At 36.8% G+C, this 15416-nt stretch overlaps 1 protein-coding gene across 3 annotated transcripts in view; it reads left to right on the top strand.

The window, feature by feature from the left end:
- LOC121318374 (prestin-like) overlaps positions 1–15416 on the top strand; it is a 32979-nt gene that overhangs the window by 10445 nt on the left and 7118 nt on the right. For all 3 annotated transcript variants that reach the window (XM_041254955.1, XM_041254954.1, XM_041254953.1), the window contains exons 3-9: positions 1212–1351; positions 5886–5996; positions 7775–7950; positions 13239–13403; positions 13587–13739; positions 14237–14319; positions 14671–14818. In XM_041254955.1, the coding sequence (XP_041110889.1) occupies positions 1212–1351; positions 5886–5996; positions 7775–7950; positions 13239–13403; positions 13587–13739; positions 14237–14319; positions 14671–14818 (976 nt within the window). The remainder of the gene's footprint in view (positions 1–1211; positions 1352–5885; positions 5997–7774; positions 7951–13238; positions 13404–13586; positions 13740–14236; positions 14320–14670; positions 14819–15416) is intronic.

Here is a 15416-nt window from a genome sequence, read left to right as displayed (position 1 = left end):
TGCTAAACAGTCAGTTAAAAACCACAGAACTTTCAGAATAGAGGACGAACACATGGGGAGGAACGTCAGAAAAAAAAAGGGTTACATTTAGCAATATTTACCTACGCAAGCCTCTATCTCTAGTGTTACACACTCAGCAGGGAGGTTGCTGTTAACAACAGGGAGCTTTCAAATGTGCATAAGGTTGGTCCCTACAAAAGATAAGGATCAAAACCAGGTGGTTTTGTATTTATTTAATACAATTTCCTGTTGTAATCCCACATATTGAATTGTAGTAATGGTTTGAAAGCGCTGTAGTTTAATATTGATGTATTACAAATAACAGGAAACTCTATATACATAGGGTGTTGTACAGTACTTTTTATAATGCCATAAATTCACCCGGCATGTGATATTTGGGCTGCACCTTAGGTGAATAAATATTTGTTTTCCATTGTGTGGAGTCAGTTTCAGTTTACTTAAATTAGTCCACTCGATGCACCCAACAGGAAAATTCAATGAGTTTGATCCACTGATTGACTAACCTTGGTACCACTGATGACCCCAGTTTCATTGTGATCAGGAGTTATACTAAGTTTGGTACTGATTGGAGAATACTAAACTAGACCTTTGCTGTCACAAAAGTTCCACTTTAAGTTGATTAAATGTAAAAAAAAAAAAAAAAAAGTTTGAATGTGTCTTTATGTTTTCTCTTGGTAGACTGTGTGTATTTTACACTTCTGATTTGTACACTGCAATTTGACCTCATTATTCTAAACCACCAGTCAAACCACTGTGTTTAATCCCTGCTGTCTTTTTGGCAAAACATCGTATTGGCAGAGAATAACAAAAATGTGTATTTTGCAGTGGATGCTAGACAGATCTAACAAGAAAAAAAGAATAACAGATTATCTATCCAATGTGCCAACTTCCCTTTGAAATATTGCCCAGTGTCTAGTGACTTATGTGGTGTCGTGGGTGTCTCATGGATATCAGATTGTTATTTTCTCATACTACACATCCTTCATTCTAATGTAGTAGCCTTTCCATTAAATGCCATTGTCCAATTCATTGCACTTAGGTAACAAAATATTTTAGTTTATTGTATCTGCTTACTTAAGAAACACTGTTTTATTTGTATTTGTACTGTAGCTTCTAGTTTTACAAGGTTGTCTGATGCTGGATTGAAAAGAAATGTAAATACTGAAAGCTTATCATTTACTGTTTTTCAGCTGTTCTTCCAAGAAATTGCAGTCGGCTGTGTATAGTTTCTTACCGATTCTGACATGGCTACCCTCATATCCAGTAAAGGAATATTTGTTGGGAGATATTATTTCTGGCTTGAGTACTGGAGTAATGCAACTACCTCAAGGTTAGTTGAAATTTACAAGAAACATCTGATTCTTATAGGAAACAAGTCACTCAAGATTGTAGATGTATAATGTGTGATTTACAGTAGAGAAACAGATGTGTTATTATTCTACATACACACGTGAAGAGAAAAAATGAAAACAGGTTGCGGTTGCTTATATGGCACACACTTGGCATCTGTTTCTATATAAACATGTGTGCCTGGAATTATTCAACACAAATGAGGATGTTTACTATAGTTGCATGCAGGTAAAATGTAGCACGCGCTATCAGTAGAGGTTTGCTTCAAGATGGAGGCATTAAGTGGGACTGTGCCGAATGTGTCCCCCAAGACTGCTTGCAGTGCTGCATAAGATGTTTGTGGGCAGAAAGTGAATAAACTAAACTAAACCTGCATTAAAGATCACTTCTCCATAGATCACGCTGATTAATCTCCATCTTTATGTGGTACATTACACTAAGTAAAGGCCACCTGTTCATAAGGAAGTCTTGAATCACAGTTAGTTATTGAAATATATATATTTTAATTCAAAATCACAATTTCACCATTTGTACAAACACTGTCAAAAGACAAACTTGGTTACTGACCATTCATTTTACTGTGTGGACAGAAACCAAGAACTCTAGTGTTACTAATTATTTTACAACTCTTTGTGCATATGTCTATTAAACTGATACCATAAGTTGCCTCTTGCTAAGAGATAACAAGCCTACTGTAGCTGATAAGAATGTAGTTCTTGAAAATGTACGGCAGATTTCTCATCGAGGTGAAATGATTCAGGAAGTGCAAGTGTAGCGTTGGTGCATTTTCCATGAAGAACGAAAAATAAGTCGCCTTTTTCTCACTGTCTTTTGGTAGTACTTTGGGTTGTGTGTTTCCATGTATTTTTTTTTTGCGAGAAAATGCAAAATATCTAATTTAATATTAAAGTATGGGAGGGTATAGTTTTTGGCCCATTTGGCCAATATATATATAGTATATATATTATATATATCGGTATTATATAGATATATATATATATATATATATATATATATATATATATATAATATATATATATAAATATATTATACACGTGTGTAAACAAATCTTCCTCATTGAATTAGGTTTAAGAGATTTTACTTCAGCTCTAAGTGGTCGCTCAAGCCTGATGCTGTTGGTAGCCTGCAGCAATAATAAAGCCACTGGCAATGAATTCCCAGCTATGCTATTTTTTAACGCATTTTACGGGTACAAATGTACCCATGATAGATGCTAATTAAGGCTAGTATACACTGTATTTCATCTTATTGCTAAGGGACAGAAAAGTCTAAGCTTAAAGCAATCGGCTAACACCAAACACGAATTCTGATCACCAAACATGAATACTTAATGGGGGTCTCTAAACCCCTCATACTGTATGCTTATTTTTTCTTATTTGGTCAAAGAACCTTGCCACGGCTACTTCCAGCAGCTCAGATAATAAAGGATTGTTTGGTATGGCCTGTACTATATTAGAAAGTTGCGCAAGGTCAAGTCACAAACATGATTTTTCACTGCTAACCATAAGATACAGCTTCCGGAGAGTTTTTATTTTGTCAGCTGCACTCACTTTAATGTCATCCTTGTATTCTTAATTTCACTTTCATTCCTGATAAAACAATAATTTCAATTTTTATATTATCATGTTCAAATGCCAACTACAGCATGAACCAGTATATATCACACCTATATGTTGGATTCACAGAATTTATAAATTACAGTGTGTATATAAAAACAAACATACAATTGTTTGTTCTTTTAAAAGTATTTCAAATTTAATTTATTATTTTTGAAAATTGAAAGTTATAGTAAAACTGCAAAGCATTTGTTTGTTTGCTTATCAAACACGAATCCTGAAGAATAAATGTATGTGCTTACGCTGTTTTAATTGTTGACTTTAGCATTTCATCACCTCCCAGCAAGTATTGTGACACTGTTTCACACATACAGTATGACCAGCCCAGTACTTGTTGGTGGGTGAGGTATGTCATTATGCTGTACTTTCAGCCAGGTGACAGCATTTTCTTAAATTGAAGGCTTTAGATTTAACAAGGAATTTTTCAATTTTCAATTTGTGTATTGTTGTAGTGAACATTAGTTAGGCAACCGTTTCCACAGCAGTGCTTGTCAGTATCTTTTGTAATTTTTCGTAAAGCCAATGTCTTTCATTTTGTATAGTAACAAAGGTCCATATCTATCTATCTATCTATATATATATATATATATATATATATATATATATATATATATATATATTATATATATATATATATATATATATATATATATATATACACACACAGTACTGTGCAAAAGTTTTAGGCAGGTGTGAAAAAACGCTGTAAAGTAACAATGCTTTAAAAAATAGACATGTTAATAGTTTATATTTATCAATTAACAAAATGCACAGTGAGTGAACAGAAGAAAAATCTACATCAAATCAATATTTGGTGTGACCACCCTTTGCCTTCAAAACAGCGTCAATTCTTCTAGGTACACTTGCAGATAGTTTTTGAAGGAACTCGGCAGGTAGGTTGGCCCAAACATCTTGGAGAACTAACCACAGTTCATCTGTGGATTTAGGCAGCCTCAGTTGCTTCTCTCTCTTCATGTAATCCCAGACAGACTCGATGATGTTGAGATCAGGGCTCTGTGGGGGCCATACCATCACTTCCAGGACTCCTTGTTCTTCTTTACTCTGAAGATAGTTATTAATGACTTTCGTTGTATGTTTGGGGTCGTTGTCATGCTGCAGAATAAATTTGGGGCCAATCAGATGCCTCCCTGATAGTATTGCATGATGGATAAGTATCTGCCTGTACTTCTCTGCATTGAGGAGACCATTAATTCTGACCAAATCACCAACTCCATTCGCAGAAATGCAGCCCCAAACTTGCAAGGAACCTCCACCATGCTTCACTGTTGGCTGCAGACACTCATTCGTTTACTGCTCTCCAGCCCTTCGGCGAACAAACTGCCTTCTGCTACAGCCAAATATTTCAAATTTTGACTCATCAGTCCAGAGCACCTGCTGTCATTTTTCTGCACCCCAGTTCCTGTGTTTTCGTGCATAGTTGAGTCGCTTGGCCTTGTTTCCACGTTGGAGGTATGGCTTTTTGACCGCAAGTCTTCCATGAAGGCCACTTCTGACCAGAGATTCGCCAGACAGTAGATGGTGTACCAGGGTCCCACTGTTTTCTGCCATTATGAGCTGATGGCACTGCTGGACATCTTCCGATTGCGAAAGGAAGTAAGCATGATGTGTCTTTTATCTGCTGCAGTAAGTTTCCTTGGCCGACCACTGCGTCTACGGTCCTCAACGTTGCCCGTTTCTTTGTGCTTCTTCAAAAGAGCTTGGACAGGACATCTGGAAACCCCTATCTGCCTTGAAATTTCTGCCTGGGAGAGACCTTGCTGATGCAGTATAACTACCTTGTGTCATGTTGCTGTGCTCAGTCTTGCCATGGTGTATGACTTTTGACAGTAAACTGTCTTCAGCAACCTCACCTTGTTAGCTGAGTTTGGCTGTTCCTCACCCAGTTTTATTCCTCCTACACAGCTGTTTCTGTTTCAGTTAACGATTGTGTTTCAACCTACATATTGAATTGATGATCATTAGCACTTGTTTCTTATAATTGTTTAATCATACACCTGGCTATATGCCTACAAAATCCCTGACTTTATGCACGTGTATCTAGAAGAATTGATGCTGTTTTGAAGGCAAAGGTTGGTCACACCAAATATGGATTTGATTTAGATTTTTCTTCTGTTCACTCACTTTGCATTTAGTTAATTGATAAATATAATCTATTAACATGTCTATTTTTGAAAGCAATTACTTTACAGCATTTTTTCACACCTGCCTTAAACTTTTGCACAGTAGTGTGTGTGTGTGTGTGTGTGTGTATATATATATATATACACACACACACACACAGTGTTTTACCCAGTTTATCACTGTTTTATCAGGAGACAAACATATGTATAAGAACCAAACAAATACATTTTGCATTAACCACTTCATTTTAGGAGTAAACCCAGGATAAACCAGCGCTAAAAACATCTTGTCTTTCCTGGCAAGGTATCCTAGGTTGATTAAATCAACCCTTACGTAATGGTATTCAAGGCCTCTTAAGTGGTGCTCCGCTTTAGCCCTCATGTCCCATTTTTCTGACTTGCTTCAGAACGTGATACAAATCAGTTAAATGTGTTTTTAGTGCTATTGTAAATCTTATGAAGGAAATATTATGTGTTTAAAATTATATATGTAGATTAATTACCTAGAAACCATAACAAACGACTTTGTCACGCTTTTGAGCGTTAATTTTGTTATAGTAAAAGTCGTGTTATCCAATCCCCCCCCCGAAAAAAAATAAATAAATAAAAAATAACTTATAATACTAATATTATTATGGGTGTTGCTAATCTAGACAGAAAAAAAAAATCTACATTTTATATTAAGTTTTGTAATCGTTGTGAAAGTGACCGGATGTTCATCTTCTTCTTTTTTCAGGTTTAGCTTATGCAATGCTGGCAGCTGTGCCTCCTGTCTATGGCCTTTATTCATCTTTCTATCCAGTCCTGCTGTACACCTTCTTTGGAACCTCAAGACACGTATCTATAGGTATTCATTTTCAGTGACTATGTCTGCCTTTTTTCATGGTTTGTGTCTTGCTGTAGGCTATGTTATTTTAATTTCAAAGTAAGCATTGTTTATTTTGTGTGACCTTCTGATATGTACTGTCAATCACTTTGTGGGCTCCTGAGTATTTGATATGAAATTGCAGCAAAAAGTTTAAATAAATCAAATAGAAAAAATATGATTCATTAGGTGCTTGGGGCAAAAATGAAATTAATTAAGGAATCGATTAATACAGCATATTTGATGAAAAATCTTAATATATGTTACAAGTAAAAAAGAAAAAATACTTGAATTAATTAGTTGAATTGTTTGCATTAACTGAGAAATTATTCACATGTGAAGATTTCACAGCTATATACAGTACTTGATCTATTTTAAAAAGTGTTGAAGGGGGTGTAGTATCTGTTTTCATATGTATGTGTGGTGTATCTTTTGTTAATGTTTTCAGTTCCCCTGTAGCACTTCAGGAAAGGGATTTCTTTTAACTTCAATCATGTGCTCCTCTTGACGGCCTTGCTCTCTTGCAGTGGAATTTTCCAGTCTCTGTCTCTATCACCTGCCAGCATCTGCTGATCCAGGAAATGAAACGCGCCCTGCTGCATGTCAGCAGAGGTGTCCCCTCCACTGAACAACTGGGTGTGCCACCAGATGTTTGACACTGTCTCCTCAGTTTGCATTTTGTTAACTTGTTGTGTAAAAAAAGCTCTATAAAAACATTTAAACTTATATTTTTACACAAAACAAGTTACTTATAGGGTTACCTAACATTTTGTGTTGCAAAACAGTTTGGTTGTGCCAAAGCAATGCTGTACATGCATGCTAAACTAATGAAAATACCCTGAGTCAAATAGTACAGATCTTTTTTTTTTTTTTTAAAGTAGTTTCTTTGTTTTAGTTTGTATCCGTTGTATCCCTGTTTTTCTACACAATTTGAAATGCCCAACCCACTGCGATCAGGATTCATTTTAATCTCTGGTCGTATCAGTGATGTACTACTGTCAATATTTCAGAGCCCCCTTACAATACATACCTTATAATTATAATACATACTTCAAATTATTCAGCAATGCTATTCCCTTACTTTTTGCCTCCAGGATGCTTTACAGTATTTTTTCACAAATCACACATGTCTGCTTATACATCAAACAGATTTTATTCTTTAAAACAACAGTGAATCAGCACCTATTACACCAGTACTTCCAACACACCAGCCGTGTCATCCATGGCTTGACACTAGATTACCTTAAGCGACCTTCTGAAGATACCAGGCATAGCTCATGCTATTTCGTTTGTCAGGTTACACGAGTGGCAACTGGGGCAGTTTGTTGCTTGGCACTTGTGGAACTCCCCAGTAAATGCACTTGTGTGAATCCTTAACCTTACCTGTTTTTAACAGTAAAACTTAACGGTTTTCTCTTGATTTTTTTTTGTTATTTTTTTTTCCATTGTTTTATTTTAATGTTGAGTTTTTTGAGGAGCTGTTGCTGCACAAATAAAATAATCTATTGGCTCCTGCAAGTATGGTCTTTCAGACACAGTGAATTATAACAATAAATTATATAGTATAATTACATATACAGTTACGCAGGTGTGCCAAGGTTACGAATTGCACAGTTACAATTGTGATTGACCCCAGGACTGCCCTGTGCTATTAAAGTTGGATTTTCATAGTCTTTCTTTTCTGTTAGAGTAATAACTATCGATAATAATTATCGTGCTCAAAACATTGTGTTAAACTAGGCTGTTTTCTTCCCCTGTAGGCACTTTTGCTGTGATAAGCCTGATGATCGGTGGAATTGTGGTCCAGGAAGTTCCTGATGCAATGTTTGACATTGCAACAGTTAATGGAACCAATAACACGGACAATCAGCTGGCACGGGATGCCATGAGAGTAAAGGTAGCAGTGGCTGTTACTTTCCTTACAGGAATCATTCAGGTAAGCTAAAAGTAAGGCAGCTGTAACTGAAGTACAGTAATCCCTCGCCAACCGCGTATTTGCCAACCACGGAATTCATGTATACACGGTTTTCTTTTTGTATACCAATTTGCCAACTGCAGCATATAGATTTGTGTATACGCGGTTTTGCACGGAAAGATATGATGCATCTGCGTTTGCTTCCACGTCATCTTGTGTATTCTTGCGCACTCCCATCTCGCCAGCATCTCCCCCTACCAGTACCAGCATCATCTCTCGCTTTTTCTCGTGTACTAGTCATAGTACCATGCCCATGTGGTCCCGTTGCTCTGTGTTAACCAGTAAACAACACCTTGGCCTTGAACTCTAAAGATTCAAGGTAAGTAAAACATTATTTTTTATTATGTTATAATTTTATTACTTTTTATATGTTACATTACCCAGTATGTTATATTATTTGCATTGTTTATATGTTACTGTGTTTTTCATTTGTGTTTAGTGAAGGAAAATGAAACTTAGATAGGCTTTGATAAGTGTAACCGCGGCGGTGGAGAACCTAGCCCCCTATTTCCCATAAGCTCTAGTATTTACCAACCGCGGTTTTGCCAACCGTGGGGGTTTTCAAGAACGGAACCCCCGCGGTTTGCGAGGGATTACTGTATACTCTGCATATTTGTTTTTTTGTTTGTTGCTGTTTAAAGCAGCTTTAACTTCAGATGTAAAAATGAAACCCCTTACCAGTACCAGATTTTGAAAATAATAATAATAATAATAATAATAATGTTTTCAAACCTGTAATTGCTATAAAATGTTAACATATGATGAGTAAAACACAAATAAATGATCTAAACTGTGTTTTTCATTAACCCTTTATGCTCCTGTGTACTACAAACCCATGTTAAATGTAGAGATAAAAACAAATTTTTTTGGTGGGGGGGGTTAACAATGAAAACAAAAACGCTGCTAATAACAATAATAATCAGTAAACAGTAATTATCAAATAAAAATCAAACAACATCAAAACGTATGCCATTATCGACTTGCTCTGTGCCGTTTATTGAAATGTTCAACACACAGAACCCGGTGTTGCCTTCTTTTTCTTGTGTCTTTTCTTTTGTTTTCATTTTTGTAGCAGCTGCACATTTTTTGCAGTCTCTTCTTCTTGTGTTGGAAGGATAGTCACAAATGCGTGTACATGGCTACTTTGCGCAGGCATTGTGATCGATCTGGCTGCCGCAGATGACTGCTTTATTGCCTGTACCCAATGCTGTGCTTTGATAGTATTTTGTCACAGCACTGTCATTTCAAACCAAACAGCTTCTTGTGTTTCCTGTGAAGTAGCTGCATGCTCTTTTGTTTGTACAGTTTGTGCTGTTCTTGGCTCCACGTCTTCTTCTTCTTCATCATCATCGCTGAGTGATAAGTCAGCATCACTGTCGCTGGTATCAAAATCCTCCAAACCAACTTCACACCCGTTGCTTATTACAGAAAGACCACATACGTTGCCATGTTTAGGTGTCACTAAAAACTATATAAACTACAAATAAACAAGTAAAACTAATAATAAAAAAAAACACTATATATATATATATATATATATATATATATATATATATATATATATATATATATATATATATATATACAGCTCTGGAAAAAATTAAGAGACCACTGCAAATTTTTCTTAAATCAACATCTCTACATGTATGGCAGCCATTCCATTCTAGTGTCTGTTGAATTCCAACACAGGCACACCTCATTCTACTGAATGAGGTACTGATTAGGGGATCACCTGAACCAAATCTTATTTAACGAGGAAAAGTATAAAAACCACTCCTGTGGTCATCACTATCCTCTTGCAATAGGACCAGCTGGATGGCAAAACAGTGCTAGTAGTACCTCAAAAGTAATTGGAATAAAAAATAACTATTGACCATGCCCAAAGAGTTGAAAAGGAAAGTTTTGAGTGAGGAAAAGAAGGGTTCAATTCTGACTTTACTGGCAGAGGGATACACTGAGCGTCGGGTTGCTTCCATCCTTAAAATTTCAAAGACAGCGGTTCATAAGAACAAGGTCAAGCAGCACACACTGGGGACAACAAAGCTACAGACCAGCAGAGGGCGAAAACGACTCTCCACTGACCGGGATGACCGCCAACTCATTTGAATGTCACTCAGCAACCGTAGGATGACATCAAGTGACCTACAAAAAGAATGGCAAACGGCAGCTGGGGTGAAGTGCACGGCAAGGACGGTTCGAAACAGGCTCCTAGGGGCAGGGCTGAAGTCGTGCAAAGCTAGAAAAAAGCCATTCATCAATGAGAAGCAAAGAAGAGCCAGGCTGAGGTTTGCAAAAGACCATAATGATTGGACCGTAGAGACTGGAGTAAGGTCTTCTTCTCTGATGAGTCCAATTTTCAGCTTTGCCCAACACCTGGTTGTCTAATGGTTAGACGGAGACCTGGAGAGTCCTACAAGCCTCTCACACCCACTGTGAAATGTGGTGGAGGATCGGTGATGATCTGGGGGTGCTTCAGCAAGGCTGGAATCGGGCAGATTTGTCTTTGTGAAGGACACATGAATCAAGCCAATTACAAGATAGTCCAGCAGGACAATGCTCTATGCCACACAGCCAGGTCAATCAAGATGTGGATGGAGGACCACCAGATCAAGACCCTGTCATGGCCAGCCCAATCTCCAGACCTGAACCCCATTGAAAACCTCTGGAATGTGATCAAGAGGAAGATGGATGGTCACAAGCCATCAAACAAAGCCGAGCTGCTTGAATTTTTACGCCAGGAGTGGCATAAAGTCACCCAACATCAATGTGAAAGACTGGCGGAGAGCATGCCAAGACGCATGAAAGCTGTGATTGAAAATCAGGGTTATTCCACCAAATATTGATTTCTGAACTCTTCCTAAGTTAAAACATTAGTATTGTGTTGTTTAAAAATGAATCTGAACTTATTTTATTTGCATTATTCGAGGTCTGACAACACAGCATCTTTTTTGTTATTTTGACCAGTTGTCATTTTCTGCAAATAAATGTTTTAAATGACAATGTTTTTATTTGGAATTTGGGAGAAATGTTGTCAGTAGTTTATAGAATAAAACAAAAATGTTAATTTTACCCAAACACATACCTATAAATAGTAAAACCAGAGAAACTGATAATTTTGCAGTGGTCTCTTAATTTTTTCCAGAGCTGTGTATGTATGTATGTATGTATATATATAAGTGTGTGTGTGTGTATATCTATCTATCTATCTATCTATCTATCTCTCTCTCTCTCTCTCTCTCTCTCTCTCTCTCTCTCTCTCTCTCTCTCTCTCTCTATATATATATATATATATATATATATATATATATATATATATATATATACACACACACATACATGAACACCTTAGGATTTTCACATATTTCAAACCTAACATTTTATTAGATCTTAATTGAAGTTCTAATAATAAAGATAACCTGATTAAACAAATGACACAGAAACATGATACTTGTTCAACATTTATTTATCCACAAATGATTCAACATTTAATACCCATGTGTGTGAAAGTATGTGAGCCTTTAGATTCAGTAACTGGTGGCACCAATGACTTCAGCTAAACGTTTCCTGTAACTGTTGGTCAGTCTCTCACATCGGTTTTGAGGAATTTTGGCCCATTCCTCCTTACAGAACTGTTTCAACTCTGACATTTGAGGGCTTCCTTGCATGGACAGCTCGCTCCAGGTCCTGCCACAACATTTTGATGGGGTTTAGGTCCGGACTTTGACTAGGCCATTCTAAAGCGTGGAATTTCTTCTTCTGCAGCCATTCTTTTGTAGATCTGCGTGTATGTTTAGGATCATTGTCTTGCTGCATGACCCACTTTAGGTTCCGCTTCAGCTCACGGACAGATGGCCTGACAGTTTTCTCTAGAATCTTCTGATACAATGCTGAATTCATGGTTGTGTCAATGATGGCAAGCCGTCCCGGTCCTGAGGCAGCAAAGCAGCCCCAAACCATCACACTCCCACCACCATGCTTGATGGTTGGGATGAGGTTCTTCTGTTCGAATGCAGTGTTTGGTTTTCGCCAAACAAAAATTTCTCAGTGAGGCCAAAAAGTTATACTGTTGACTCGTCTTTCCGGAGAACATTGTTCCAGAAGTCTTGTGGATCATGTATATGCTCTTTGGTGAACCTCAGATGGGCAGCAATGTTCTTTTTAGAGAGCAGTGGTTTCCTCCTGCCTTTCATGAACATTCGTGTTCAGTCTTTTCCTGACAGTTGAGTCATGAGCACTCACATTAGCCAAGGCAAGAGTGTCCTGCAGATCCTTGGATGTTACTCAGGGGTTCTTTGTGACTTTCTTGATGATTTTCCGGTTTGTTCTTAGAGAGATTTTGGTAGGATGACTGCTCCTAGATAGAGTGACTGTGGTCTTGAACTTTCTCCATTTGTAGACTATCTGTCTGACAGTGGTTGGTGGAGCCCCAAATCCTTAGAAATGGTTTTGTAACCCTTTCTAGACTGTTGAGCATCAGCAGCTGTTTTTCTATATCCTTAGAAATTTCTTTTGATTGTTGCATGACGTGTTTCCACACACCTGTATGGTGAAGACCAAACTCACAAAGTTTCTGACCTTTATATAAGGTGGGGCCTCCCAAACTCACCCCTGAAGATCTGCCTAATTATTTAAACACCTGATTCTAATTATCCCCTTTATTGAGCTGATAAAACCCAGGGGTTCACTTACTTTCACATACCCTGAATCTTAATTACTTATTCATACATCATTTTGTTTCAAAAGACATGGAATTGGTTAATATAAACCCTATTGGATATTTAATTGATTCAAGAAGGCTATCATGGTAAAACTATGGAATTTCCATAATTATCATTGGGGTTCACAAACGTTTTCTCGGCACTGTGTGTGTGTGAGAGTCTCTCTCTCTCTCTCTCTCTCTCTCTCTCTCTCTCTCTCTCTCTCTCTCTCTCTATATATATATATATAATTTATTTATTACTTGTAAAAGTTGAATGGCTTCTCACAATCTATCTCAGCCTTCTAAATGCCCACAGGTAGATTGGAATCACTATATGGCACGCAATTGGATACAAATGTCACCTGACCCTCGCCCGACTTTCATTGCACATTCATTGTGAAAGGAAAATAAACTTGTAACGAGATAAATAAGCCTTTCTGTGTAAATTGGAAAAGTTAGTTATACTGTACACACAGTAGAAAGGATGCTATGCAGCATATGTGGTCAGTCTAGAAACTATAAAAAAACAAAACTATTCTTTCTCTTGCAGTTTTGCTTGGGTCTTCTTCGGTTTGGCTTTGTTGCCATCTACCTGACAGAGCCCCTGGTCCGAGGGTTCACAACAGCAGCTGCTGTGCATGTGGTGGTGTCACAGCTAAAGTACCTCTTCGGGATAGAAACTAAACGTTACAGTGGGCCTTTATCAGTCATATATGTGAGTGTCTACAACCTGCTTATCTTAATTTCTGAGAAGACACTTCTCAGAAGAGACCAAAAGTTCAACTTTATGGATTCATTTATTGTAATTGAAGATCCTAGTGCAATATTGTTTCTATAAGATCACTGCTCTGAAACTGATTTCAGGATATTAATTTGTTTTTATTTTGCTCTTTTGCAGAGCTTCATTGCAGTAGTTTCGAAAATTACAACAACCAATATTGCAGCAATAACTGTTGCATTAATTTGTATTGTGTTTCTGGTGGGGGTAAAAGAAATCAACGAACGCTTTAAAAAGAAGTTGCCAGTTCCAATACCTGGAGAGATTATTGTGGTAAATACTTAATATGATTTGTAACATATATTGAACCCTGAATACATTATATAATTTTGATCATCATTTTGCTCAGCAATTTAAATGTGTAAGGTATCTTTTGTAAAACAATCATTTAAAGAATAGACGGGACAATCTAAAAAACAAAACAAAAATTCATTAACAAAAATAAATCCGTTCCATTCTATTTACGAAGGCAAATTTTTTGCAGTTTTATTTGTAGGTCAAGAACCGCTTGTGATGAAATTTGGTTTGGAAATTATTTAGCACAAGTTATTGAGATAATGAGAATTAGAGTATGTTCATTTGTACATATGTTACACTTATATTTTTACACTTATACTTTTACTTGACAGCTCTTTCTAATAACAGCCTTAGTGGGGTGTACATTAACATAATGCTTGTTTTAAATTTAAACACATTTCACTATACAGTACATGTTTCATAACTTGACTTCCCATGTTTGCTAAACAGTGCATCTTCATGACTTTGCACAGGTGATCATTTCAACTGGTGTCTCATATGGGATGAAACTCCATGAGAACTATAGCATAGATGTTGTTGGAGAAATACCTGTTGGGTAAGAAACATTTCTAAATACCTGCATTACTGTTTATGAATACATCATTATTTCATGTTAATGGCAAACAATTACCCTCTTTGATTTTTTTTATATACATTTTTTTTTTTACAGATACAAATACAAGGCTTTAATAATTTATTTTTCAATAGGTTTTTTTTTTTTTTTAAATGTGTTTAATCTTGACCCTAGACTCTAAAAGACCCTATTTTGATTATCGGCTGTAAACAGTAGCGATGTTGTGATCTGCAACTTAAGTACTGTACTACATTTCATCGGAAGCATCATTATTTTTAAACATCAAAACCAGCTGTAACTTTACAAACTAGGTTTTAAAATTTTTTTTTTCAGGCTCCTTCCTCCTGTTGTTCCAGATTTCAGCATATTTACTGCCGTAATAACAGATTCCTTCGCCATTGCAATTGTGGGCTTTTCTATGGCTGCATCAATGTCCAAAATCTTTGCTCTTAAACATGGCTACACTGTTAATGGCAATCAGGTACAATATTACATATATACAGTGCCTATAGAAAGTCTACACCCACTTGAGCTTTTATCACATTTTGTTGTGTCAGTGCCCCAGAGTTTCATGCATTTAAATGAGGATTTTTTTCCACTTATCTACACACAATACTCCACACTGTTAAGGGGGAAAAGGTTTTTATTGAGAAAAAAATTATATATTAAAAATACAAAACTGAAAGATCATAATTGATCATGAAAAGTCTCCACCCCTCTGAGTTAATACTTGTTGGAAGCACCTTTGGCAGCAATTACAGCTGTGAGTCTGTTGGGATAGGTCTCTACCAACTTTGCACACCTAGATTTGGCAATATTTGACCATTCTTCTTTACAAAACTGTTCAAGCTCTGTCAAGTTCCTTGGGGAGCATTGATGGACAGCAGTCTTGAATCTTTGCCTTGAAATGCACTATCTAGCAGAGGAAAGCTACAGGAACTGCTAAATTTATCCTGAAATCATGTGAATCACTACAATTTAGCACAAGTGGAGGCCACTTCACTTGGTGTGTGATTTTGAAGGCGATTAGTTACACCTGAGCTAATTTAGGGTTGCTATTACAAGGGGGGTGGACACTT

This window comes from Polyodon spathula, chromosome 7 (assembly GCF_017654505.1).
Source record: "Polyodon spathula isolate WHYD16114869_AA chromosome 7, ASM1765450v1, whole genome shotgun sequence".
NCBI classification, from domain to species: Eukaryota; Metazoa; Chordata; class Actinopteri; order Acipenseriformes; family Polyodontidae; genus Polyodon; species Polyodon spathula.
This window is presented reverse-complemented; position numbering and strand designations above follow the sequence as displayed.